Here is a 26,408-nt window from a genome sequence, read left to right as displayed (position 1 = left end):
ATCTAGGTTGATTCCATATCTTAACTATTATGAATTGAGGTGCAATAACCGTGGTAGTACAAATAACTCTTTCATATGTTAATTTCATTTTGTTTGTGTAAATTCCTAGGAGTGGGATGGCTGGTCATATGGTAGATCTATTTTCAGATTTCTGAGGTATCTCCATACTGTCTTCTACAGTGGCTGCACCAGTTTACATTCCCACCAATAATTGATTTCTATATGAGAGCCATTCTAAGTGGGGTGAGGTGAGACCTCATTGTGATTCTGATTTGCATTTCCTTGATGGCAGGAGATCCTGAGCATTTTTTCATGAGTCTGTTGGCCATTTGAACTTCATTTTTTGAAAAATACCTGTTCAAATGCTTTGCCCATTTCTTAACTAGATTGTTTATTTTGTTGTTGTTGAGTTTCTTGAGTTCTTTATAGATTCTGGATATAATGCTTTATAAGTTACATAGTGTGCAGATATTTTCTCCCATTCTGTCAGTTGCCTCTTCGCTTTGTTGACTGTTGCCTTTGCAGTGCAGAATCTTCTTAACATGAGGCAATCCCATTATCCCATTTATCAATTTTGGCTCTGCCTATGCTTCTGGGATCTTTGCCTATGCCAATGTCTTGCAGAGTTTCCCAACATCCTCTAGTGGTTTGATGGTATGGGGTTGTAGATCCATTTGGAGTGGATATTTGTGTAAGGTGTAAGGTTGGGGTCTTGTTTTATACTTAGGCATATGAAGTTCCAGTTTTCCCAGCACAGTTTGTTGAAGAGATTGCACTTGTTCCAGGGATGGATTTTAGCTACTTGTCAAAGATAAGTTGGTAGGGAACATGCATTGATTTCTGGAGTTTCTATTCTGTTCCATTGGGCTACATGTCTCTCTTTTTTTTTTTTTCTGTCAGTACCAGGCTGTTTTGATTATAACTGCCCTGTAGTATGTCCTGAAATCTGGTATTGTGATGCCTCTGGCTTTGTTTTTGTTGTATAAGAGTGCTTTAGCTATTCAGGGTCTCTTATATTTCCATATAAATTTTAGTATCATTTTTTCTAGATCTGAAAAGAATATCATTTATATTTTGATTGGGATTGCATTGGTATTGTGGACATTTTTAATGATATTAATTCCTTCATACTTTAAACTTTTGCTGGGAGATTTTTCTGCCTTCCTATTCTTTCACAGTGATGACTATCTTTCTGTGCTTCTCTGTGTATAGCATATCCTTCAGCATCATTTGTAAGACTGGATGAGTGGTAACAAATTCTTTCAATTTCTTTTTGTTATGCAAGGGCTTTATTTCACGTTCACTCATAAATGAGAGTTTTTGGGGCCAGTGCTGTGGCATATCAGGTAAAGCTGCCACCTGTGGCGCTGGCATCCCATGTATGGACACCAGTTCAAATCCTCTTCCAATCCAGCTCTCTGCTATGGCCTGGGAAAGCAGAAGAAGATGGCCCAACTGCTTGGGCCTCAGCCACCCACATGGGAGACCTGGAAGAAGCTCCTGGCTCCTGGCTTTGGATTGGCTCAGCCCTGGGTGTTGTGCCCATTTGGGGAGTGAGCCAGCAGATGGACAAGCTTTTGCTCTGTCTCTCCTTCTCTCTGTAACTCTGCTTCTCAAGTAAATAAATAAATCTTTAAAAATAAAGAAAAGAGTGCTCTGCAGGGTACTGTATTCTAGAATGACACTTTCTTTTTCTTAAGACTTGGACTCTGTCTCTCCATTTTCTCCTAGCCTGTAAGGTTTCTGAAGAGAAGTCAGAAGTGAATCTAATCCTCTGAAAGTAATCTGGCATTTCTCATGCACATTTGAGGATCTTTATGTTTTACTGTTGAATGTTTGACTACAATTGTCATGATGTCATCTTTTATGGTTATGTTCTGTGTGCCTCATGTACTTAGACATCCGTTTCTCCTTTTCTGCTATTGATTCACTGAATAGGCCTTCTAATCCATTCTCGCTTTCCACACCTTTAGGAATTCCTAAGACCTATATGTTGGGTCATTTGATTGTATCCTATAAATCTCTTAAGACTGTTTTTAGTGTTTTCTTATTTCTTCTTTTTTTGGTCTGTTTGAAAAATTTCCAAAGATTTGTCTTCTAGCGCAGATATTCTTTCTTCTGCCTCACCAAGTCTGCTGTTAAGGCTTTCCACTGTATTTTTTTACATACCGTATTTGTCATTTCTAATATTTTAGTTTGATTTATCTTTAAAATCTCAATTTCATGGGAGAATTTTCATTCATGTCATATATAGATTTCCTTAATTCATAAATTTGCTTCTCATTGCTTCTGAATAATCCTATGATTAATCTTTTGAATTCTGTTTCAGGCATTTCTTCAGTCTCTTCATCTTCACATTCTAATATTGATGTGATATTGTGTTCCTTTGCGGGGGGGGGGGGTGAGGGCCATGTTATCTTCCTTATTGTATTGTGTGAATTTCTACATTTATATTTAGGTATTTGTGGAAGTACATGCTGGTTTTTTTTCCTCTGATTGTTTTTGTCTTTGAACTATGCCTGTATGGCTTAGTGAAATGTCTGCTCTTTCACTGAAAACCCAGAGGTATGCTGAGTGTGGCAAGGGAGCTCTGGCCAATGCTTATGGGTGGGGTGAGAATCCAGGGTGACACCCAACTAGAGTGTGGTAGATGTCCTTTTATTAACAAAAGGGGGAGGTCTACGATCACCTCTGTTGTCGTAATCAGACCCTCACCTCCTCTCTTCTAAGGTGATCAGTGTCCAGGTTTAGCCCTCAATGGGTGCAATACTTATACATGCCTCCAGTTGAACTGCACAAAGGATGTGCGCAGTCCTCAGTTTAGTACAGATCTTACTGCAGTGACCCACTCCAGGCAATCAGAGAGCCCTGAGCTTAGGGAACTATTCACAGTGATTTCCCAGAGACCCAGCTACACCCTGTGCCCTCGTGTGCAGTCACAGAGTACCCACATTCTCAGCACACAAGGCTCCTACAGTGACGGGGTGCAGAAGATCCATTCTTCATACCATAAGCCTGCCCTGTCTGTGGAGAGAGTAGAGACGTTCCCAGAACCAGCTGCCTCTGGGTGTTCCACCTGGACTTGAGCCCCAGAGCCTGTGAAAGGTTGAGGGGATGGGAGCACTTCACAGTCCTAAATATGAAAAAAGACTAGGAGTATTCATAATCAGAGTCTAAAAAGTCATGAAATAAGGCCACAGATTGCAGAACACCAACATGAAGGAGACAACTGGTTGAAACCTAACAGGTTAAAATTTACAGGAGCTGGCACTGTAGCACAGCAGGTTAAGCCACTGTCTTCAGTGCCAGCATCACATATGGATACTAGTTCTGATCCAGCTCCCTGCTAATGCGCCTCAGAAAGCTGCGGAGAATGGCCCATGTGTTTGGGCCCCTGCCACCCATGGGGGAGACTCAGATGTTTCTGCCTCCTGGCTTCACCCTGGCCCAATGCTGGCTGTTGTGGCCATCTGGGGAGTGAAGCAGTGGGTGGAATATATCTCTCTCTTTAACTCTTTCAAATAAATAAATCTTTTTTTTAATTATGTTATTTGTAAGAAACAAGAGTTCGAAAAACATTGTCTGATTATAAAGTCATTGTGAACAAATGTTAGCAAATCTAGGTATTTCCAAAGAAGCAGTGTGGGTAAAGTTTATCATATTGATTCATAAAAGCAGTCTAAATTCCCCCAAGGAGTTAAAGGTATGTGTGACAAGACAAAATGGAGAGAACCAAGTAATTCTAGATAACATAGCTCTTGCTCATGACCTCAAGTTAAAAAAAATACTCAAAAATCAAAGAAAGGAAATACTAGTCAGTCGTAAGTTCACTGTGAATTCAGGCTAAAGAAAGCAGAAAAAAATATTGCTGTGTTTGTCATGAACACTGATTAAATAACATTCATTTATGGTCTCTTGGGAAATACGTTATAAAATGTGGAGCGCTCGTGTTGCTGCTGTTGGGAAGCACAGCTGAAGTGTGAACATCTGTTCATCTCCAGAAAGTGGAATCTCTAATGTGAACTGTACCCTACTGCCAGGAGACAGTCGTCATGGAGATAATTGCACTTCAGTGTTCCAAATTCTGTCTCTGGCTGCAGTATGAAAGATGAATTTAAAAAAGAGAGATTGAGGGTAGGGAAGCTCTAAGGCTGTTTCAGTAGTTCACTTTACAACTCCGGATGAAAAGTGGGAAGTACATTGAAGAGGTAGCATGGAATAACTTGAGAACATGGTTTCCAATTGGATTAGAGCATGAGAGGCAATTTTTTTTTCAGCTACCTGATTAGAAATAATTAATTATTTCTCTTAGAATGGTCTGAGAGAAGACTATCCCTTATTGAGGACTGGTTATATCTAATATGTGTTATATAACTGAATCTTTAAAGCAACCTACAAAATATGCAGTAATAGCCCCAATTTAAAAATGACAAAATTGATACACAGTCAGTGTTCTAGCCATGATTTGATTCAAAATCCATCTTCTAATTCTAAAGCCCTGTTTTTCCTTTTTGTTATCCTGTCACACTGGGAGAAGAATTGAAAGAGGGACTGGGTTGAGAAAGATCTTAACTCTTTTGGGAATGTAGAGCTTGGTACACAGGCCATCCATGTCCTAGCAAGCAGCTTTCTAGAGATTAAGATGACAGCTAGGACCAAAGAATAGAGGTGATAATTCAAGCAAGAAAATGTAGAGTAAAAAGCTGAAAGCCAGAGCTTTGGAGAACAGTGTGCAATTTAACAGATCCAGCTGAGGTTGAGAAGTCAAAGATGAAATTGAAAAGGGAGCAGAGTGTCAGAATCAGAAAAACCCAAGAGTGCAAGATAATGGAATCTTAGGAAGAAAAGAGCAACCAGGAGAGAGTGTTTAATATCAGACTTTGTAAGAAGCAGTCAAATCAGATAGAGACTAAGTAGAGAGCCTTAAATTTTGTAGGTCAGTAGGCACCATTAAGAAGCAGTTTCAACAGAGTGGGTTAGGACTGACGCCATGGAGCAAAGGTGAAAAGGAGTTAATAGGAATGTAAAATTGATGGCAGAAGCTAAAAAATATTTTTGAGATACTTGAAAATATGTTTGTATAAGGAGGACCTGAAATACCAGTGCCTTCATAAGTTTCAGGTAGCCTTCAGCTACCAGTGTACCTCAGGAGCAACAAACAAAAACATGTAAGACTGCTATTCAGAGGAGCTCCTGGAATAAAAGGGTAATGATACATAAAGGTGAAATTCTACTAGATTAATTAAGCTGTTAAGAGTCTGCACTCATCTAATTCTCTCAGACCTGGATGTACTTGCATGTACTTTCTGCTTTTATTCCTGGGAGTTTCAAGGTAGAGGGAGCCACATCTTCAAGTACTGTACCCACTCTACATATGAGAGTTCTTCAGAAGGTGTGTGGAAAATGGAATTAAAAGATGTTCATTTTGGTGTAAAAAGATGTTTTTGAAATAGTACATAGAAGGACTCTTCAGAAAGTTCATGGACATACACATATTATGAAGGCTGGATTTCAGAAGACTTTTGCACCAAAATAAACTTAACGTTTTAAATTTATTTTTCAAAAAGCTTTTTGAAGTACTCTCCTGTATCCCTATGATAGTGAAGGTAGTCGCCAGTATTATAAAGTGAGCGTGGTAAGCAGCGTCACTGTTGTAATTTCCTGGACCATAACTTTTGATGTGCTGTAGTAATGTCTGATGGTGATATAAGGCCAAATCACAAAGCCTGCAGATAAGAGACACTGAGAGTAAAAGTGGGAAAAAGGCAGTAGATTGCATGACCTCTTACCGTGCATAGAGCCTCTACTCCTGCAGTTGTTGCATATACATACTTTAAAAGTTTTTCAAATACATTTTTCATGTTAATATGCTAAATTAATGGAAAAGTTTCTGAAAGCTACATGATTTTCCTTAAGTGTTCAGAAAAATAATCATCAACCCATGAAGTCTGATAACATGAAAAAGAGTTATGTTAGGATTTATCACAGATTTGTTTGGTTTTTTGAAGTTTCAAGTCATAAAGATCAATCTTATAAGACTATAAAAGTTTATTTGTGCTGATTATAGAAATGAAACACTGGCATTGTGGCACAGAGGGCTAATCTGCTCCCTGCAACACTGGCATAACATATCGTAGTGCCGGTTCAAGTTCTGGCTGCTCTATTCCCAACCTTGTTAATGAATGCACTTGGGAAAGAAGTGTAAGATGGCTCAAGTGCTTGGGCCCCTCCTACCAAGTGGGACACCTGGATGAAGTTCCAGGCTCCTGGTTTTGGTCTGGCCCAGCCCTGGCTATTGAGTCCATTTGGGAACTTAACCAGCAGATGGAATATCTCGATTCTGTCTGTCCCTCCTGCCTCCCCACGCTCTACTCTCCTCTGTAACTCTGCCTTTCAAATAATTTTTTTTTTTTGACAGGCAGAGTGGACAGTGAGAGAGAGAGAGACAGAGAGAAAGGTCTTCCTTTTGTCGCTGGTTCACCCTCCAATGGCCGCCGCAGCTGGCGCGCTGCGGCCGGCGCACCGCACTGATCCGATGGCAGGAGCCAAGTACTTCTCCTGGTCTCCCATGGGGTGCAGGGCCCAAGGACTTGGGCCATCCTCCACTGCACTCCCTGGCCACAGCAGAGAGCTGTCCTGGAAGAGGGGCAACCGGGACAGAATCCGGCACCCCGACTGGGACTAGAACCTGGTGTGCCGGCGCCACAAGGCGGAGGATTAGCCTAGTGAGCCGCAGTGCCGGCCCCAAATAAATGTTTTTAAATGAAACACTAGGACTGGTGTTGTGGCGTAGCAAGTTAAGCCACCACCCACAATCCCAGTATCCCATGTGGATGCTGATTTGAGACCCAGCTGCTCCACTTCTGATCCAGCTGCTTCCTAACAGGCCTGCAAAAGCAGTGGAGGATAGCCTGAGTGCTTGGACCCCTGCACCTGTGTGGGAGACCTGGAAGAATCTCTAGGCTCCTTGCAGCCATTTGGGCAGTGAACCAGCAAATGGAAGCACAATCTGTCTGTCTCTGTCTCTCCCTCTCTGTAACTCTGCCTTTCAAATAAATAAAAATAAATCTTTAATTTAAAAAAAAATGAAGCATGTTGCTGAGTGAAATAAGCCAGTCCCAAAGGGACAAATATCATATATTCTCCCTGATCGGTGACAACTAACCGAGCACCAAAAAGGAAACCTGTTAAAGTGAAATGAACACTATGAGAAAGGTTGACTTGATCAGCCCTTGCCCTGACTGTTGATGAACAACTTAATAAGTTATCCCTCTTAGTATTTTTTTTTGTTTGTTCTACTTAATACTTTTTGTTGAATTCTGTAATCAATACACAGTTATTCTTAAGTGTTGAAACTTAACTAAAAAGTGATCGCTGTTAAATATAAGAGTGGGAATAAGAGAGGGAAGAGATGTACAATTTGGGACATGCTCAAGCTCACTTGCCCCAAACGATAGAGTTAGAAACATACAAGGGGGTTCCAATTCAATCCCATCAAGGTGGCATGTACCAATGCCATCTCACTAGTCCCAGTGATCAGTTTCTGTTCACAATGGATCATAATGATAGGACTAACAGCCAAAGGGAGCACATAAACAAGACTAGTGTCTGCAAATACTAACTGATAGAATAAAAAAGGGAAAGAACGATCCAACATGAGAAGCGAGATACTCAGCAGACTCATAGAATGACAGATGTCCTAAACAGCACTCTGACCTCAAAATCAGCCCTTAAGGCATGCGGATCCAGCTGAAGAGCCCATGAGAGTATTTCAGGCATGGAAAGCCAAGACACCCTGGAAAAAAAAAATGACCTAAATGAAAGATCTCCACAAGTGAGATCCCAGTGGAAAGAACAGGTCATCAAAGAAGGAGGTACCTTTCTCTGAAGGGAGGAAAGAACTTCCACTTTGACTACGACCTTGTCTAAATGTGATCAGAGTCGGTGAACTCAAAAGGCTTCCATAGCCTTGGAAACTCATGACTGGTGCATAGGGAGATTACTGATGCCATAAACAAGAGTGTCAACAACAGGAGTCACTGTGCACTTACTCCTCATGTAGGATCTCTTTCCTTAATGTGCTGTACATTGTGATTTAATGCTATAACTAGTACTCAAACAGTATTTTTCACTCTGTGTTTCTGTGTGGGTGCAAACTGTTGAAACCTTTACTTAATATATACTAAACTGATCTTCTGTATATAAAGATAATTGAAAATGAATCTTGATGAGAATGGAAGGGGAGAGGGAGCGGGAAAGGGGAGGGTTGCGGGTGGGAGGGAAGTTATGAGGGGGGGAAGCCATTGTAATCCATAAGTTGTACTTTGGAAATTTATATTCATTAAATAAAAGTTAAAAAAAAGAAAAAAAATGAAGCATGTTGCATTAAGTCAGTTATGAAAAATGATATTGTGGGGCAGATGTTTTGGGGCAGTGAGTTAAACCACCTCTTAGGACATCTATATCCCTATCTCAGTGCTGATTTAAGTCTCAGCTACTTTGCTTCCAATCTATGCACCTAAGAAAGCAGTAGATTCTGGCTCAAATACTTGAGTCCCTACCACCCACGTGAGAGACCTGAATATAGTACCTGGCTCCTGGCTTCAACCTGGCCCAGCCCAGCTGTTGCAGGTATTTGGGGAGTGAACAAACAAATGAAAGATCTCTATCTACCTGTCACTCTACCTTCAGATAACATAAATAAATTTTTCTTAAAAAAATACCTTTACATGAATTATTTGAGTAATTATTTGATTTACATGATCCTTACATTAGTAAACTTAAGTGTGTAGCATCTTATTATTTGAAATTTTCATGAAATAACTGAAGTTATTTTCATATCACAAAACCATGTTTAGAGAGTTTTTTAGCTTATCTGAAAGTTTCCCCACTAAATTTCATTTATTGTTCACTCCGCTATAAGTACCAGAAAAGTAACAAAAATTACTATACTCAAAACATAAAAGTAGCAAAGTGAGGTAAACAGCAGATGCAAAAGTAATATGTTAATATAAAGTCTTGTGGAAAATGTCCTAAAGTACAAATTGCCTCAGTTTGTTACTTTATGTTTTCCGGTACATTCATATTTTACTAACATCCAAATCTGGAAACTGTGTAAGTATATTGCTTACTTCTTTATCCCAAGATCTTGTAAAACGGCAACTATCTGCATGAGCTATTCTCTGTCAGATCCTAATAAACAATACCAACAGTGATCAAAGCCAGTAATAGTTAATCCATTTAATCTTTACCTTGATAGATGGCACATCTGTTTATATGGGATAAGTGCCAGAGTTTTAATGCAACGTCGCTAAACAATAGATTAATGACAAGTCTAATTACTGATATAAATTGCTCCTTAGGTGGTCTTTTTATTTCATATTACTTTCAGACTGTTAGGAACGACTATGTTCTTAATATAGTAGAGTTATAATTTTATCATACCAAATACGCCTGCTAGAGTTATTAAGTAAATGTAAAAGCCTTTGGTATAATTTATTCTTCTTGATTTTGTAATAGTACTCTTGTTCCAGAGTTTAAACTATCATGATCCTGAAAGCAAAAATAAGTGAAAGTGACTTTATTTTCAGCCTAAAATTGAAAATATTGATCAATATAAATTGAAGTGGTAAATTTGGCAGTTGTTTTTTAGCCAGAATTTGTGTTCAGTGAATGGACCCTCCTGTGTCTTTTGAGCTCATGTAGCCACTTACCCTTCTTGCTGTTTGTCTAACAAAACATCCCTGTTCCTCCAGAAACCTTGATCTTTCTTCTGCCTGGAATGTCCAGTCTCCATTCCTTTGGTAGCTTTTGATCACTCACATCACAGCTCAAATACCATCTCAAAGAGAACTACCTGGAATGAACCTAACAGTGGTACCTTCCCAGAAGGCTCTGAATCCTGTTGTCTTGATCTATTTTATCGTTGTCATAACACTTGACATTATTGGAAATTTATTTGTTTATTATCTCTAAACCATTAGAGCTAAATTCAGTGAGAGCAAGGACATGATCTATCCTTAACTCTATTTCCAGCTGCCAGAACAACACTGCCCCCACATCATAGGCACTTGGTACATTGTTGGCATGAATCAGTGTCACAGCAATTTTAGAAAGTATCTAAGGAGACAAGAGAGGCATAGGTCTCTAGATGAAATGTTTATGCTTACACTCTTTCCAATGGAGATGTTACTTACAGAACTAGATATATAGCACTATACTCTTCAAAGTATACTTGAACCTCCTGGAACTCTTTGCTTGAGTCCAAACTGAAATATTTTAGGTAAGACCTGACATGACATTTCTTAATGGCACAAAATCCACTTGATTAGACCTGAGGACAGACTTTGTTGCTCTAAATTCCACATGTTGAAATAAGCTTCCTTAAAAATTCTTACTTCAGTGAACTAATTCTATTTGTTCTTTTGGTTTTGTTTGCAACTATTTAACAATAAGACTATGTGAAGATTATAACAACTATATTAAATGTCTTATAAAATAAACCATGTATGAATTTTCTATATAAATTTATAATTAGTATTTTATGAGCAATGTCTTTTCTATTTCTTTTTCTTTTTTTTTTTTTTTTTTTTTTTTTTTGGACAGGCAGAGTTAGACAGTGAGAGAAAGACAGGTCTTCCTTTCCGTTGGTTCACCCCCTAAATGGCTGCTACGGCTGGCGCACTGCGCCAATCCGAAGCCAGAAGCCAGGTACTTCCTCTGGTCTCCCGTAAGGGTACAGGGCCCCAGGACCTGGGCCATCCTCCACTGCATTCCCGGGCCACAGCAGAGAACTGGACTGGAAAAGGAGCAACTGGGACAGAATCCGGTGCCCCAACCAGGACTAGAACCTAGGGTGCCGGCGCCACAGGCGGAGGATTAGCCAAGTGAGCCATGGTGCCGGCCTCTTTTCTATTTCTTAAATTGGTATCTATGTGATGAAATTTGAGTAATCTTCAATACTTGATCTAGCTAAAATAAGAGGAGGCAAAAATACCAACATTTGTAATGAAAAGATAATAACTGCCACAGATTTTTGCAGAATACAAAAGGATAAAAATCAAATATTATAAACAACCAGTTTATATGTGCCTGTAAATATGACAGTTTAGATGAAATGGACAGATGCTTTAGAGAACAAAACTGGAGGCAGGTATCTGGCTGAGTGGTTAAGGTGCTGGTTAAGACACCCACATCCAGTATTAGAGTACATGCATTTGATACCCCTCTCCAACTCCTGACTCCAGCTTCCTGCTAATGCAGACACTGTAAGGCAGCAATGATGATTCAGAAATTAGATTTCTTACAGATCTCAGGATAGGAGATCAGTATATAGAAATAAATTACAGGCCGACGCCGCGGCTCACTGGGCTAACCCTCCGCCTGCGGCGCCAGCACTCCGGGTTCTAGTCCCGGTTGGGGCTCCGGTTCTGTCCCGGTTGCTCCTCTTCCAGTCTAGCTCTCTGCTGTGGCCCAGGAAGGCAGTGGAGGATGGCCCAGGTGCATGGGCCCTGCACCTGCATGGGAGACCAGGAGGAAGCACCTGGCTCCTGGCTTCGGATTGGCGCAGCACGCTGGCCGTAGCGGCCATTTAGGGGGTGAACCAATGGAAGGAAGACCTTTCTCTCTGTCTCTCTCTCTCTAACTCTGCCTATCCAAAAAAAAGAAAAAAAGAAAAGAAATCAATTACATTTCTATGTACTAGTCGCATATAGCTGGAAAATGATGTTAAAATTAGTTCTACATCAAAGAAATAATTAAAAATAGATGTAACATGTTAAAGGATTAGAAGATTCAGTAGGGTTCAAATGTCAAATTGGTCTAAAGATTCGGTTTTCCTAAGCAAAATCTCAGGAGGCTTTTTTTTTTAAATAGAATTTGACAAGTTATTTTAAAGTATGTATGTAAAAATCAGTCTTGAGAAACAAAAACAAGGCTGGCTAATTTACATTACCAGACTTCAAAAGTGTACTACAAATCTATGGGAATGATAAAGTTGTGATACTGACTGAAGTACAGACAATTCAATCAGTTGAAGGTAATAAAGAGTTTATACTTAAGACAGTCACTTAATTTTCAATAAAAGCATGAAATGAATAAGTGAGGAAGGAAGAATCTTCAAAACTGACACTAGGACAACATCATACCATCTATAAAAATGTATTTGAGGTGGTTTATACATCTGAACGTAGAAGTTAAAACCACTCATTAAGCTTGTGGGCAAAAACATAGAATACCTTCAGGCTGTAGGATAAGCAGAATTTCATAGGACACTGAAAGCAATAACCATGAAAAATGATAAATTAGTCTTCGCCAAAACTTTAAGCTTCAGTTCAAAGACACCATTAAAAAAATCAGTAGGGGGTTGGGGGAGTGAGGGTAGTATTGTGTTTTGGTAGAGACCCAAGCTACCACTTAGAGTGCTGGTATTCAAATATTGGAGGATGCCAGTTTATGCCCTGGATACTATAGTTATAATCCAGCTTCCTGGGAAGGCTTCCAATGATGGACCAAGTACTTGGGGTCCTGCAACCCATGAAGGAGACTTGGATAGAGTTTCTGACTCCTAGCATCAGCCTGGCTCAGCCCTTGCTGTTGGAACCATCTGGGGAGAGAACCAACAGTTAAAAGATGAATATCTATCTCTCTCACTCACATACACCCTCCTTCCCCACATGGGCCCCTGTACTCACATAGGAGACCTGGAAGAAGCTCCTGGCTCCTGGCTTTGGTGTGGCCCAGCTCCTGCCATTGTGGCCATTTGGGGAATGAAACACCAGATGGAAGATTCTCTCCACTCCCAACTCCTACCCTCTCTGTAACTCTGCCTTTCAAATAATTGTCTTTTTTAAAAAGGGAGATAATTAATTTATGCTTTAATTACAGCAATTTTCTTTTTCTTTTCTTTTTCTTTTTTTTTATTTAATGAGCATAAATTTCCAAAGTACAGCTTATGGACCACCATAGCCTCCTCCCCCCCGTATCTTCCCTCCCATCCACAATGCTCCCCTCTCCCACTCCCTCTCCCCCTCCCCTTCACATCATGATTAATTTTCTATTATCTTTATGTACAGAAGATCAATTTAGCGTATGTTAAGTAAAGATTTCCACATTTTGCTCCCACACAGAAACACAAAGTGTAAAATACTATTTGAGTACTAGTTATAGCATTGATTAAACACCTAAGAGTAATTGTGTATTAATTACAGAGTTCAACCAATAGTTTTAAGTAGAATATAAAATGCATCTTTTGTATTGTTGTGGCTTCCCCCCCGACCTCCCTCCCTCCCGTGGCCCTCCCCTCACCCACTTCCTCTCCCATCCCGCCCTTCATCACGTTTCATTTTCAATTACCTTCATATACTGAAGATCAACTTAGTATATACTAAGCAGGGATTTCAACAGGTTGCACTCACACAACCGAACCAGGTATAGGGTATTGTTTGACTAGTAGTGTTGTTTTTGAGTTTCATAGATAAACATATTAAGGACAGAGATCCTGCATGGGGAGCATGAACCCAGTGACTCCCGTTGTTGATTTAACAATTGGCACTCTTATTTATGGTGTCAGCAATCACCCAAGACTCTTGCTATGAGCTGTCTAGGCTATGGAAGCCCCTTGAGTTCACCAGCTCTGAACTTGTTTAGTCTAGGCCATATCACAGTGGAGGTTCCTTCCTCCCTTCAGAGAAAGGCGCCTCTCTCCTTGATGGCCTGATCCTTCTGCTGGGGTGTTGTTCACCAGGATCCTTCATTTAGATTGCTTTTGCCACCGTGTCATGGCTTTCCATGCCTGCGAGACTCTCATGGACCTTTTAGTCAGATCCGAATGTCCCAAGGGTTGATTCTGAGGCAGGAGTGCTGTTTTGGGCATTTGCCATTCTATGAGTCTGCTTAATTACAGCAATTTTCAAACAATTAACAAAAAATGGATGAAGATTTATTTCCTAGTTGACTTAAATTCATAGTTTAGGATTTTGTCTACATTTGATTATTTTTTAATTCCTTTTGTTTTCAATTTGCTTCCCATATGAGGATTGGTACAAATGACTGAAAGGTAGGTAGATTTTTTAATGTACCCAATTCAAAATACTATTGACAGTTTTATAATGAGTAGAAATATAAGTCTTTAAATTATTTTAATGCTTTATAAATAGAGGAAGGGAAAAATAAGGACATGCATATAATATAAAGCAGTTTTTTTAGAACATGTACTTGAAAACATGGTTGTAAAATATCATTGATATAAAAATTTATGAATAAAATATGTTTTGAACTCATGAACTTATTAAATGCTACTTTTATAATGTATATCTATTAAAAAGCTAGCTTTCTGCCAGCGCCGCGGCTCACTAGGCTAATCCTCTGCCTGTGGCACTGGCACTCCAGGTTCTAGTCCTGGTTGGGGCGCCGGATTCTGTCCCGGTCGCTCCTCTTCCAGTCCAGCTCTCTGCTGTGGCCCAGGAAGGCAGTGGAGGATGGCCCAAGTGCTTGGGCCCTGTACCCGCATTGGAGACCAGGAGGAAGCACCTGGCTCCCGGCTTCCGATCTGCACAGCGTGCCAGCTGCAGCTCGCCTGCCAAAGCGGCCATTTAGGGGGTGAACCAATGGAAGGAAGACCTTTCTCTCTGTCTCTCTCTCTCTCACTGTCTAACTCTGCCTGTCAAAAAAATAATAATAATGATTTAAATAAGTAGCCAGTATATATCTTATAAAAACAACCTAGCATCTGTTTTTCAGGTTGCTTTGAAAAACCCAGTAGACACACATGTAAATTCATGTTTGTAATCTTTTTAGCTGCAGAAGATCATAAGCAAACAAGATGACTTGAAGACTATGAAAATTAATGAAGCAGCAGAATGTCAGGTATGTACAAATAAACTAAATCTTTCCAAACAGATATATTTATAAGAACTGCTCTATCCTGTTTTTCCCAGTAAATATTTCCAGATAGTTGGTAAGATTTGTCACTTAGTTTTTCTTTTTAGTATTTTAAATAGATGTGTTATATTCATATGGTCCTAACTTCAAAATGATCACAAGAGTATGTAGATAGACATCATAAGTAAGAGTGTCAGTTGTAAAATCAACAACAGGAGTTACTGTGCACTTGCTCCACATGTAGGACCTCTGTCCTTAATGTGTTGTACTATGAGAATTAACAGTAAAACTTGTCTTCAAACAGTACTTTATACTTTGTTTATCTGTGTGGGCACAAACTGTTGAAATCTTAACTTAGTATAGGGTTAGTCTTCTGTATATAAAGATAATTAAAAATGAATCTTAATGAAGAATGGGATGGAGAAGAGAGTAGGAGGTGGGATGGGAGTTGGGGTGGGAGGGCGGGTATGGGGGGGAAGAACTGATATATTCCAAAAGCTGTACCTATGAAATTTATATTTAATAAATAAAAGCTTTCCAAAAAAAAGTATGTAGATAGAGCAGAATTTTCCTCCTCCCAGTTCCCCTGGGCAACAAGTAGTGTAAAGTTCCTGAGATGTTGTTTGCATATATGATGAATCTTCAAAAATTCATGGAAATGCATATCATGAACAAACTATGCATAGATTCAAGTATTTTTGCACCAGAATAAGATTGTCTTTTTATTCCATTTTCCATGAACTTTTTGTACCTCATGTCAAAAAATTCTGCCTTTGAGAAGGAGATTAAAATTGGAGCAGGTTAGGGTAATGTTTTGACAAGTGGGTAGGGTTGGGAGTGTTGATGCAGGTTGCAGTGTTAGAGTGGTCAGGGAAGGCCTCATGAAGAAAGCAGAATTTCAGGAAAGACTTGAAGGGAATCAATTATCTGAAAAAATCAGTTATCTGAAAAGTTATCTGAAAAATCAGTTATCTGAAAAGTGAATATTTCAGGCCAAAGGACCGTGGTAGGTGTCCCCAGCATGTTTAGCAACAGCAAGGAGAGTATTGTAACTGGAGTAGAATGGGGTATATTACAAGGGTACTTGAAAAAGTTTATGGAAAACTTACTAAAAAATAACTTGCATGGTAGGTGTTGTGACACAGCGAATTCAGCTGATGCCTGCCATACAGACATTCCATATCAGAGCACCTATTGGAATCCCAGTTGTTCCACTTCCAATCCAACTCCCTGCTAATGCACCTGGGAAGGTAGCAGAGGATGGCCAAAGTGCTTAGGACCTTGCCACCAAAGTGGGAGACTTGGATGGAGTTTCAGGCTCCTAGCTTTGGCCTAGCCCAGCTCCAGCCTTTGAGCCATAAAATAAATCTTAAAAATAATAATAATAATAATAATAATGTGCATTTTCCATTGACTTTTCCTTCATATGAATAGATGACTTTTCCTTCATAGATCTATATATTGTTTTTTCCATTTTTATATAAGCAGTACCATACTGAATATTGTTACATACTTGTTTTTTTTTTAAATCTGAGTATTGCCTCTCATTCTTTTTTAAATGGCTCCATACTACTTTGTTGTATGGATGTAGAAGTTGATATAACCATTCCCGTTTTTGAAGACATTTAACATTATAATGCTGCTAATCCTGTAGTTCATTATTTTATATATACGTGAATATATCTGAAGGATAACTTCCCAGAAATTAAATTTCTGAGTCAAAAATTATGACTGTTTCTAAGGTCTTTGATAAATATTGAAAAATGTCTTCTGTAGAATATGAACCAGTTTTCATTCCCATCAGTTATGCTTATCAATAAATATTCAAGGAAGAGGGTTAGAAGAGTGGGTGGGAGAGCAGGTACAGTGGGAAGAATCACCGTGTTCCTAGAGTTGTAATTATGAAATGTATGAAGCTTGTATTCCTTAAATGAAAGGTTTCAGTGGGGAGGAATAAAAATAAATAAATAAATATTCAATCAGAAACTTAGTTTATGAAATAATCTTTAATATCTAGGTATCTGCCAGCTCACTACTTGCACCACAAAGATCCTCAGCCTCGGATAACAGCACCTCCAAGATCACCAGTTTAAGGCTTCAGACTCACTAGACTCCTTCCTTCAGCAGTGGAGGAGTTCTAGGCTGTGGTACAACCATAGACAGAAAGGGATCTGAGGCAGCACCAGGCAAGAGGACCACACACTAAGAGCCGTAGGGTGCATGAGTTAGCATGACTACATGCTTCTCAGTTTCTTCTTTGCCTTTGATCAGATTTTAGAGCACTGAAATGGTTGTTCTTTGACCCTTTTGTCCAGCTCACTGCTCTTTGGAGAGAGGATTCATCAACCTCATTTGCTGGGAGGAAGTTACCATATTTTCATTGGCCAATTTGCATTGACTTTTTTTTTTTTTTTTTTTTTGGACAGGCAGAGTGGACAGTGAGAGAGAGAGACAGAGAGAAAGGTCTTCCTTTTGCCGTTGGTTCACCCTCCAATGGCCGCCGCGGCCGGCGCACCGCGACCGGCGCACCGCGCTGATCCGATGGCAGGAGCCAGGAGCCAGGTGCTTTTCCTGGTCTCCCATGGGGTGCAGGGCCCAAGCACCTGGGCCATCCTCCACTGCACTCCCTGGCCACAGCAGAGAGCTGGCCTGGAAGAGGGGCAACCGGGACAGAATCCGGCACCCTGGCCAGGACTAGAACCCGGTGTGCCAGCGCCGCTAGGCGGAGGATTAGCCTAGTGAGCCGCGGCGCCGGCCTGCATTGACTTTTAATGAACATGATTAGTAAGTTCCAAAAACAAATGTAGTAAACCAACATATATAGTTTTAGACATATGAAAAACAAAATTAGTATTTTGAAGAATCTACATGAATAAAGCTATAAACATTTTACTGAGAAAATGGAATATGGAAATAAATGTAAAGACTGGTTTTATTCTGAGGAATAGTAGCTTTGTAAAGAAGCCAATTCCCATTAATTTATGAATGCAACACAATCTGTTATCAACTGTAGAAACCGTAGGGGAGGAAACACAGAAAAGCTTCCACGACAGTAGATTTAAGGTGGTTTCTTAGATAAAAACTAAAACATAGGTAACAGGAGAAAAATGGGTTAAAGACATTATCAAGAGAGTGCAAAGACAAGCTACCACATGGAAGAAGATACTTGCAGATTAGAACTCAACAACAAAAAGACAAGCAACCCAGGTAAAAACTGGGCAGTGGGATTAAAAGACATTTTACAAATGTCTGTTACACAGCCAGCAAGCTTATGAAAAGATGCTCAACACCATTAGCCATTACAGCAAGGCAGATGAAAGCCATAGTGAACTATAACAACATACCTGTCTGAATGGTAACATTTTTCAATGTTGGTAACACCAAATGCTTCCAAGGATGCAGAGAAACGGGTCGTTCATCCATTGCTAGTAGGAATGTAAAATGATAACCACCATTTCTGAAAATAGAAAAGCACTTTAAAATAGAATTAAAAGATAAGTTTATTTTGGTGCAGAAAATACTTCCCATGTATAATTGAAGACCCTTCATAGTATTGCACACCTAGGCTTCTGTCCCAGAGAAATGAAAACTTATGTGCATGAATATTCTAAGCATATATATTTGTAGTAACCAAAAACTGGAAACAACCCAGGTGTCCTTCAATAGGTAAGTGGCTAAACTCTGGTAATCCATATCATGAAAACTGCTCTGCACTGCAAAGAAACTATTGATACAGCAGCAACCCAGATGAATCTACAGAGAATGGTGCTGAGCAAAAAATGCCAGTGCTAGAGGTTACACACCATATGATTCCATTTATATAACATTCTTGAAATGACAGAATTATAGAAATGAAGAATGGTGGGGGCAGGGGGTGGGAGCAACATGAGGAATCTGGATGTTCTCTGTGTTAACAACCTCAAGTTATGATACTGTACTGTAGTTTGGTAGGATGTTACCCTTGAAGGAAACTGAGTAAGGGTACAAGGTACCTTTTGTATTATTACTTAAATTTGCATGTAAATCTACAGTTACCTTAAAAAATTTCAAACAGAAAAGGACTTTTGGGAAATGTGCATTTGTTCCTTAAGATAGGCATCTTTCTAGACTGTTTTTATATAATTTGTTCTTTTTCTATTTCTTGCTGCAGTGTCCTACCTAGTTGTCAGGCCATGTTTTCCTCATGCTTTGATCCAAACATCTCTATGCCCTGGTAGAGCCTAAATGAGATTTTCCTTGATACCCTTCCTGCCTTATCTGGAGCTAATTTATCTTTTTTCCTCCAGAGCTGCAGATAGTGCATTTTGACCCAATATTCTGTAGACTGAAGAGGTAGAGAGACAAAGGAAAAGGGCACGCCCAGGGCTAATGCAGCTCTTAAGGAAACACCTAGGTCCTTTGCCTCTCTGTGATCCCATTAAATCTAGAGCACAACCACTTCACTCCTCTAAATTACATCCCATTCCACATGCTTCCAGTTATTCCCTGAGTTGAAAATCATGCCCTGAAAAACTGTCCACCCTGGAAACCCTTCCTTACTCTGCTCAAGGCCTGCTAAAGTGTGTAGGACCTTCTGCTGAGGGTTTCTATGACTTGTCTCAGGGATGTCTTACTCCATTAAGCTTCTTATTGCTAAATTGAAGGCATTAATAAACTCCTCATAATGCAGTAATCCCTTCTGTTTCTAAGAAAGTGGAATGCAGGTTTGGATTAGGAGCTAGGAGGAACCTCTCCACATCTGAACCTAGTGTTTTGTTCTCTGACAACTGTTTTCAAAACATTTGACTTGAATTTGTACCCTTTTTTTTTGTTTGGTTGATGCTGCTAATTGTTTAGCAGTTTTGTTTTTCATTTCATTGTTTATTAAGAAAGAAAAATCTGTGAATCTGCTTCACTACCCTTTAATGAAATTCTTACCTATCAATTTTATAATTAAGAAAAGCAAATGTATTTCTAACATTTCCTCAGAAGCTCAAAGACATTCCAGTGCTGCTTCATTATAAATAGCCTAGAGATCACATTTTGAAACAAAATTTGTTTCACCATTCTCAGCTTTGCCCAGGTCTAAAATTTTGCTTTCTACTGATGTCTACCTAGAGTATTTTAGCCCTTACTGATTTTTTCCAGATTAAGCAATGATATTTATAGGATAGTATTTTGCAGAGTAACAGAATGAATGACTACATCACTCTTTTCCAACTTTTTTCTTTTTTTAAAATTTTTCCTTGCTTCGAGAATAACTTCTGGACTTTGGGTTCCAGTTTACGGTTTCCAATTTTTTTGTTATTTATAAGTATTTGATACTATTGTGTAATTTTTTATAGGAATCAGTAGTGAAAGAACCTGAAATTAATACAACCCTTGAGATGCGTTTCTTTGGAAAAAAGGGAGACAGAAAACTTCACTATAAAGAATTTCGAAGGTAAATGTAAATATTTACATTCTTTTATAGAAATTAGATGAGTAAGAAATGAAGTAAGTAGGGGCCGGCACTGTGCCGTAGCAGGTAAAGCTACCATCTGCAGTGCTGGCATCCCATATGGGTGCCCGTTCCAGTCCCAGCTGCTCCACTTCCGATCCAGCTCTCTGCTATGGCCTGGGAAAGCAGTAGAAGCTGGTACAAGGCTTTGGGCCCTTGCACCCACATGGGAGACCCAGAAGAAGCTCCTGGCTCCTGACTTTGGATCAGCACAACTCTGGCCATTGCAGCCAACTGGAGAGTGAACCATTGGATGGAAGACACCCCCCCCCCACCTCTCCTTCTCTCTGTTTAACTCTTTTAAATAAATTAATAAATAAATAAATTAATTAATTAATTTTTAAGAGAGAAAGAGGGAGGGAGGGAGGGGACCTGGCATTATGGCACAGCAGCTTAAGCCACTGCCCTGTGATTCCATCATCCCATATTGGAATGCAGGTTCAAGTCCAGGCTGCTCCACTTCTAATCCAGCTCCTTGCTGATGTGCCTAGGAAGGTAACAGAAGATGGCCCAAGTACTTGCTCCCCTCCCACACATGTGGGAGATACAGATGGAGTTCCTGGCTCCTGGCTTCAGCCTGGCCCAGCCCTGGCTGTTGCAGCCATTTGGGAATTGAACCAACAGATGGAAGAGCTCTCTGTCTCTCCCTTCTTCTGTTGCTCTGCCTTTCAAATAAGTACATGAATAAATCTTAAAAAAAAAAAGAAATGAATAAACTAAATATGTTCATTTCCTAGAAATATGGACCCTAAAGCTAAATGCTAATTGTGGATCTATTTAGTAGCTCTGAGTACTATACCTATATAACATATTCCTAAAGTTATGCTCCAGGTATTCTAACCTATTAATTAAAAAATTACCCATTTCATAGAATACAATAATTCCTTTTAGTAACATTATATTAACAACAGTGAACAGTTTATTCTTAATGGAAAATAAATCAGCCCCAACTTTACTTGAAATAGTAACCATTTATTATTTCCATGAATCTTTGGGGCTGTTGGGTGGTTCCTGGTCTTGACTAAATTTTTTTTGAAGGTTTATTTTATTTATTTGAAAGATAGCCACAGAGAGATGTAGAGACAGAGAGAGAGGTATTCCATCCGCTGGTTCACTCCCCACATGGCTGCAATGGCCAGAGTTGTGCTGATCAAAGCCAGGAGCCAGGAGCTTTTTTCAGGTCTCCCACATGGACGAGGGGCCCAAGGACTTGGGCCATCTTATACTGCTTTCCCAGACCACAGCAGAGAGCTGGATCAGAAAAGGAGCAGCTGGGACTATAACCAGCACCCATATGGGATGCCAGCACTTCAGACCAGGGCTTTAACCTGCTGTGCCACAGCACCGGCCCTTGACTAAATTCATTCTTGCATTGCAATCAGATGAGGGCTGGCTGACTGGCAGCGGGCTCTTCTCAGATGACCTCAACTGGGGCAACTTAGCTGTGCTCCACAAGCTTTCTCATTTTCTAGCACAAGAGTTGGCAGATTTTTTCTGCAAAGGGCCAAACAGTAAAATGTTCTCAGTCACGACTGTCATATGTGTCTACTATTATGTGTAAAAGCAGCCATATACATATATGAGAACAATTGTGCATGTCCATGTTCCAGTACAGCTTTAAACATTAATTTTTAGCAACTTTTGATCCAGCCTGAGATCATTTATCTATCTGTAAGATGGGAATATAATGCATTATTTGAATATTGTAAGCATTAAAATACAATGTTCTGTTTACCCTGTTTGCCAATGTGAATAATGAGACAATGTGCTGCAGAACTAAACAGAGCCTTTGAACAACGCATGTATCAGAAAGCAGTAGAAAATGGGGAAAAGATTGGTTTGGGAGGCAAGAGACCTGCCTTTCATTTAGCTCAGTGCAGTTTAATTAAAAAAAAATTTTTTTTGAGTGCATGCTGTGTACTATTATGTGTCAGGCCATGTCTCAAATACTAGGGATAATCCCTTCTGGGGACTGTGTAGTACATGTAGAAAACCATTTAAGTGTTTCATAGTGGGGGCCAGTGCTGTGGCATAGCAGGTAAAGCCTCTACCTGTGGCACTGGCATCCCTTTGGGTACCTGTTTGAGAGCCAGCTGCTCCACTGCCAGTCCAGCTTCCTGTTAATGCACCTAGGAAAGCAGTGGGAAGGTGGCCCAAGTGCTTGGGCCTCTGCACCCACATGGGAGACCTGGAGGAAGCTCCTGGCTCCTGGCTCCTGGCTTTGGATTAGCCCAGTTCTGGTCATTGCGGCCATGTGGGGAGTGAGCCAATGCATGGAAGACCCTCTTGCTCTCTCTGTAACTCTGCCTTTCAAATAAATAAATAAATTTTATTTTAAAATCCAAGAAATATGACTAAGATGTTAAAAAAAATGTAGTCAAATCTTCATAGAACGATAGGTATTTTCGTAGCACAGAACACTTAGTGTACCCTGTGTTGTAGGTTGGGAGTAGCTGCTGGGGCAGGAGTGGGGAAGGGGCCTTTATGAAGGAAGTAGCACCTAAGCTTAATTTGAGAGATGAGCAGAAATCAAACAGAAATACTTGATTTGGGCAGTAAGGCATTTGAGGGAAAGAGAATAGCAGAAGCAGACATGGAGGCATGAAGTGTATGATTTATAAAGGGAATTATGAACAATTGAGTAGAGCAGTAAGTATTAGGTAGTGACAGTGGAGACAGAAAGGTTTTGTACACCATGACACAGAGCTTGAATTAACTCAGCAATGACAGGCCCTGAAGAGTGACACCTGAAGAGACTTGGTCACAGATGCCCATCACCCCAGTAGCAGAATGAAGGATGACGTTTATGAGAGAGAAAGACCATATGAATATTCCAGAAAAGAAGTGAAAAAAGCCTTGAACTAGTGTAGTGGGAGTAAGGATTTTGAAGTGGAAGAGATTTCCAGACAGTTAAGAGATTTGAGCTCTGAGGTAGTGATTTGAGGAATGCAGAAGAATCCAGTCAAGATCCAAATTTCTGAACTGCATCCTAATGCCAGTCTACCACATAGCTAAATATCGCTGAGTAATTTAACCCCTCTAGGATTATTTTTCTCAATAAAATTTTATTTTGTATTTATTTTACTATTTGTTTTTTGAAACCACTCAAAAGAGATGGAGAGAAATCTCCCATTTTCTAGATAATTCCCCAGATGGCTGCAATAGCCAGGGCTGAGCCAGGCCAAAGCCAGGAGCCCAAAACAGTCTGTGTCTCCCACATGAGTGACAGGAACTCAAGTACTTGAGGTACTGCCTACTGCCTCCCAGGGTGCACATTAGTGAAAGAGTGGAATTGGGAGCAGAGCAGAGACTCTAACTCAGCACTCTGGTATAGGATGTAGGCATCCTTAATGGCGTCTTAACTGCTAAGCCACATGCCTGCCTCTGTACATAATATTTTAAATGTCTAGCTCTAGGTAGGCATCCATAATATAATATAAACACTAACAATGGAAGTAGGCAAAAAGGATGAACAAAAGAAAAACAACAGTAGAATCATAAAATAGAGCGAGGAACTAAGCTGGTACACAAAATGTAAACCTAACGGTCTGTATACTTGCAAAGAATAAACTAGGAATTGTTTTTAAAGATTTATTTATTTATGTGAAAGAGTTACACAGATAGAGAAGGAGAGAGACAGAGAGAGATGTCTTCCATCCATTGGTTCACTCCCCAATTGGCCACAATGGCCGGAGCTACACCGATCCAAAGCCAGGAGCCAGGAGCTTCTTCTAGGTCTCCCACATGGGTGCAGGGGCCCAAGGACTTGGGTCATCTTCTACTGTTTTCCCAGGCCATAGCAGAGAGCTGGATTGGAAGAGGAGCAGCCAGAACTAGAACCGGCGCCCATATAGGATGCCGGCGCTTCAGGCCAGGGCGTTAACCTGCTGTGCTACAGCACTGGCCCCTAAACTAGGAATTTGACTCTCTAGCTTTCTGTTGGAATTTGACTCATTTGATTTCTGTTAGATAATATGAAGGGTACACATTTCACTGTGTCTCTAAATTCAAATGTTCTGATTTTGGTACTCCATAAGCACATATAATTTTAACTTGTAAATTAAAACTTAATAAAATTTAAAAAATCATTGATTCTACATAAGAGAATATCTGTTCCTTGTTATAAGGCCAGAAGAAAAATGTTCCCTTTAGTCCTCATAAAAGAACACAGTGTAACAGAGAATTGTGTGTTTACCTGATTACAAAAAGTCTAATGACACATTTCACAGGCTGTTCATATTACATGTATAAGTTTCTAAAATTCAACTTCTGGGTCTGGTGTTGTAGCATAGTGGCTGCTGCCTATGATGCTGGCATCCCACCTGGGTGCCATTTCAAGTCCCAGCTGCTGCACTTCTGATCTGGCTCTCTGCTAATGGACTGGGAAAGCAGTAGAAGATAACCCAAGTGCTTAGGCCCTTGCAACCCATAATGGCCATTTGAGGAATGAACTAGGAGATGGAAGATCTCTCGGCCCGCCTTCTTTCTCTGTAACTCTGCCTTTCAAATAAATAAATGAATCTTTAAAAAATATAGATATAACTGGGGCCTGTGCCGTGGCTCACTTGGTTAATCCTCCATCTGCAGCACCGGCATCCCATATGGGCACCAGGTTCTAGTCCTGGTTGCTCCTCTTCCAGTCCAGCTCTCTGCTGTGGCCCAGGAGGGCAGTGGAAGATGGCCCAACTGTTTGGGCCTCTGCACCCGCATGGGAGGCCAGGAGGGAGCACCTGGCTCCGGGCTTGGGATCAGTGCAGTGCCAGCTGTGGCGGCCATTTGGAGAGTGAACCAACGGGAGGAAAATTTTTCTCTCTGTCTCTGTCGCTCACTGTTTATAACTCTACCTGTCTAATAAAAAAAAAAAAAAAAGAAGAAGAAGTACTAATAATTAAATGCCAGAATTTAGAGTTTGGTAACAGTATGCAATGGGAAAAGCACTTGGCTTGAGATACAGATACCTCAGTTTAAATCCTGGCTTTGCTATTTAGTAGCTGTATTTTAGGGAGCAAATCACATACTTTATTCATTTTTATTTATTTAATTTGAAAGACAGAAAGATAAAGACCTTGCATCCACCAATTCATTCCCCAAATATGCACAACAGCCCAGCCTGGGCCATGTCAAAGCCAGGGGCCCAAAACTGAATTCAGCTCTCCCAAGTGGGTGTCAGGGACCCAAGTACTTAAGCCATTACTTGCTGCCTCGCAGGGTGTGCATTAGCAGGAAACTGTATCTGAAATAGACCTGGAATGGAACCCAGACACTCTGATACGGGATGCAGATGACCCAAGGGGTATCTTATTTGAGGTATGCAAATTTCATGTATTTCAAATATACAGATTCAGGAACAAAGTGATATTTTCTACTCTACCCTCCTTCCCACCCACACTTCAACCCTTCTTCCTCCTCTTTCTCCTATTCTTATTATTTTTTAATTTTTTTAAATTGTATTCATTTATTTGAAAGGCAGAGTTACAGAGAGGCAGAGGTAGAGACAAAGAGAGTGATATCTTCCATCCACTGGTTCACTTCCCAAATGGCCGCAATGGCCAGAGCTGGGCCTATCCAAAGCCAGGAGCTAGGAACTTCTTCTGGATCTCCATGCAAGTACAGGGGCCCAAGGACTTGGGCCATCTTCTACTGCTTTCCCAGGCCATAGCAGAGAGCTGGATCAGAAGTGGAACAGCTGGGACAAGAACCAGCATACATATGGGACGCTGGCACTGCAGGCGGCATGTTTATCTGCTATGCCATAGCACTGCCCCCCCCCCGCGTTATTATTTTTTACAAAGATCTATTTTCAGTTAACTTTATACTGAAAAGATTAACCATACACTTAGTAAAGAGTTCAACAAATAGTATAAAAAAAAAAAAAAAAAAAAAAGAAAGAAAGCACTGTTCTTCAAAATGGATGCAACTAGAAACCATTATACTTAATGAAATAAGCCAGTCTCAAAGACAAGCACCATATGTTCACCCTGATCTGGGGTAATTGATAGAGTACCTAAAAGAAATTCTATAGGATTTTTAATAACCCTTTCCTCGACTG

General features: G+C 40.2%; 1 protein-coding gene and 1 long non-coding RNA gene across 2 annotated transcripts in view; one reads left to right on the top strand and one right to left on the bottom strand.

Annotated features, from left to right (window-relative positions):
* MICU2 (mitochondrial calcium uptake 2) overlaps positions 1 to 26,408 on the top strand; it is a 158,596-nt gene that overhangs the window by 115,355 nt on the left and 16,833 nt on the right. Inside the window, exons 7-8 of the mRNA XM_070049155.1 lie at positions 14,797 to 14,865; positions 20,205 to 20,302. Coding sequence (XP_069905256.1) covers positions 14,797 to 14,865; positions 20,205 to 20,302 — 167 coding nt within the window. The remainder of the gene's footprint in view (positions 1 to 14,796; positions 14,866 to 20,204; positions 20,303 to 26,408) is intronic.
* Positions 1 to 26,408, bottom strand: part of LOC127492126 (uncharacterized) — a 49,362-nt gene that overhangs the window by 8,441 nt on the left and 14,513 nt on the right. Inside the window, exon 2 of the long non-coding RNA XR_007921214.2 lies at positions 18,225 to 18,337. This is a non-coding gene — a long non-coding RNA (uncharacterized lncRNA). The remainder of the gene's footprint in view (positions 1 to 18,224; positions 18,338 to 26,408) is intronic.

This window comes from Oryctolagus cuniculus, chromosome 9 (assembly GCF_964237555.1).
Source record: "Oryctolagus cuniculus chromosome 9, mOryCun1.1, whole genome shotgun sequence".
NCBI lineage: Eukaryota > Metazoa > Chordata > Mammalia > Lagomorpha > Leporidae > Oryctolagus > Oryctolagus cuniculus.
Note: the sequence above shows the minus strand (reverse complement) of the source record. Positions and strands in the feature narration are given on the sequence as shown.